General features: G+C 55.8%; 1 protein-coding gene across 2 annotated transcripts in view; it reads right to left on the reverse strand.

Annotated features, from left to right (window-relative positions):
• TGIF1 (TGFB-induced factor homeobox 1) overlaps nt 1-2,310 on the reverse strand; it is an 11,013-nt gene extending 8,703 nt beyond the window's left edge. Inside the window, exon 1 of one of the 2 annotated variants that reach the window (XM_008580280.1) lies at nt 2,237-2,310. In XM_008580280.1, the coding sequence (XP_008578502.1) occupies nt 2,237-2,294 (58 nt within the window). In that variant the 5' untranslated portion in view covers nt 2,295-2,310. Of the gene's footprint in view, nt 1-414; nt 640-2,236 lie in introns of those variants that run through there. The other variant, XM_008580282.1, reaches the window with a different exon arrangement.
• Nucleotides 2,311-2,536: the final 226 nt, after the last annotated feature.

The raw sequence follows: 2,536 nt of genomic DNA on the forward strand, positions 1-2,536 counted from the left end.
AGGGGTGGACTAGACCGAGCGCTGCGACCGCACCGCCCGGGCCGCTGTCACCCGTCCCTCGTGGGGGCGGCGCGGGGGCCGGCGGAGGCCAGAAACGCGATCCGTCCTGCCTGCAGCGCGCGCACCGCCCGCATCCCCTGCCCCGCGGCGGAGACCGCAGTCGCGCGCCCCGTGTTTCTCCTCGGGCCTCTCTTCCCGAGGAGGGCGAGGGTGCGTTTGGTTAGGAAATGGCAACAGATGGGGGAAAAGGACGCCCCGTCCTTCCCCTCCCCCAGCCCAGGGATGAAAACGCTCCCCCTCTCCTCTTTGACAGCTGCCCCAAACTCCACGTTCCCAGCGCTAGCCGCAGAGGACAGCCGCTTCTGATTCAAGGGGCGGGGCACTGGCGGAAAAGTATTCGGGACAAGAACTAACTTCTTCCAGAATGCGCGGTTGCTATTGACACGCGGGCGCGGCGCGTCGCACCCTTCTCCTCCCGGGGCTCTTTCTCCAACAGCGACAGGAGGTGGGGAGATGAGACACAGACACTCTAGGCGAATGTCTGTTCCCCCAGGCTAACGCTGCGAGTTCCGGACTGGATTGCAAGGCAGTTTCGAAATCTAACACGTAGCGGACAGACACTTGTCATGCTCACATGCTCTTTAAACGTCTCTGCCTGGGGACGGCCGGGACGAGCGCCCGCCCCGCTGCGACCCGGCCTGACACCCTCCAGCCCTGGATCCGGGCAGCTGCCGCCTTTATAAGAAAGGGATGACCACGGCGTGGCTGCTCATCTGTTTCAGTAAACAGTGTCTACTTTTAGGACTCCAACCCTGCTAGGGGACCCCTCGTCCCCTCCTGTATTTCAAACAGAAACTAGACATTAAGTAAACACACGTTCCTGTTGGTTTATTTTGGTTGAGTTAGTAGGACTCCAGCAGGAGTTCCTTGATGAAATTATCTTTTTAAAAGACTCTTAGATGCTGTTTGATTTCAAGACACCCATGGCCCCTCTGGGTCTAATATTCGCGTGGGTACCCCGTTGTTTTGAAGCAAGCGAACTGTCATATGTCACAGTAAGACTTTCCCTAGCACTTAAAAGAAGAAAAACCCCAAACGTAAATAAGCCTAGTAGAGACGTCAGCGCCGAGTCAGCCTCCACTTTCGGCTCTGTGCTGTTTTTGTTTTGTAACCTTAATGGAGATCCCGGCAGCAGAAAGGTGGAAACAAGGTTCAGCCCAAAGAGGAAGGACTAAGGCAGCCAAAGGATGACTAACTAGACTTTGGAGCCTCTGTTTCAGGATTATGCTGAAAATTAAAGCCAGCCTCCCTGCCCCCCACCCCAAAAGACACCTCCGCCCCAAGAGTGCGTAAGGCTAGAGTTTTAAAAGCTTGGGTGGTTTTTCCAATTACAGGACTTAAAATGAATCAACAAGGAAAAAAGCGTCACTCTGAGAAGGCAGCAACCTTACGATTTATTTTCCTGTGGTTTGCCGACTGCTCGGCACATAGGAGAACACACATCTAAAACAGCATGGGGGTGGGGGGCACGGTCCTGGGGAGAAACCACCAGCCTGGAAGCTACGCCGCAACGCCGGGAGCGCGGTGCCATCCCCGGGCCTGGCTGCAGATGAATCAGCGGCTGCGCCCGAGTGCGGGACAGATGTGGCGCGGGGAGGGGGCCGGCGCCCCCGCCGCCCGTTAGAGGGCCGCCTCGTTATTTCATTTGAAGGGTTGTTTGTTGCTGGGATTGGTGGCTCATATCCGCTGGGGAGCCGGGAGAGGAGGGACGAGAGACGCAGGGAGGAGGAGCCGGGGCCGGCCGACGCTGCCACTCCGCGGGCTGAGTGGCAGGAGCCCCGTCTGGAACCGGGCGGTTACTGGGGAGACGCTTTGTTTGCTAACTTCGAAAGCGGCTTGGGCTGCCTCGGTCGCTTTCGAAGCCACTCCACAGAACACGCCTTCGGCCGGTTTAACCCTCCCCCCGCCCGCTTTCGGCAGCCCGAGACAAAAATGTTTCCTTCTTCCCCGTGGTTATCCTTGGCCACGCGGTGGCTCTCATTATGTACACAAAGGTAGCTTTTCTTTCCTCTAAGTGAACTTGGCTAATTACTGCGATTCTCAGGCAACCGAAATGGAAACCGAGAGTTGGAGCGAGTTTATAGCTTGAAAACAAACTTTACAGGGGAGCGGGGAGGAGCGGAGAGAATTAAAAGCCTCTTTCAATTAGGAGGAGGAAAAAAAGATGTAAACTCACCTTGGCTGGCAGTCCGGCTTGATCCGGCCAATGCACACCTTTTGCTCGAGCAAATCATATCGAAGCAGTTACTAAAGCTGGTGAGATGTACAATTCTGTGGTGCAGCTAACGCCTTATAACTCCCCCCCCTCCCGCCCCCGTAGCTCCCCAAGGCTGGCCCCAAATTTGTTTGGAGCTTTGAATTATTGGCGCATTCTGGGAAGAAAATGCCTGGGGTGTGTATGCAACACAGCAAAGAAAACAACCCCTAAAGTGAGCTCCAAATACCGGCAATTGCTTAGGATATTTTTTGTTTATTC

The sequence above is a fragment of the Galeopterus variegatus genome, unplaced genomic scaffold (genome assembly GCF_000696425.1).
Source record: "Galeopterus variegatus unplaced genomic scaffold, G_variegatus-3.0.2 Scaffold2059, whole genome shotgun sequence".
Lineage (NCBI taxonomy): Eukaryota > Metazoa > Chordata > Mammalia > Dermoptera > Cynocephalidae > Galeopterus > Galeopterus variegatus.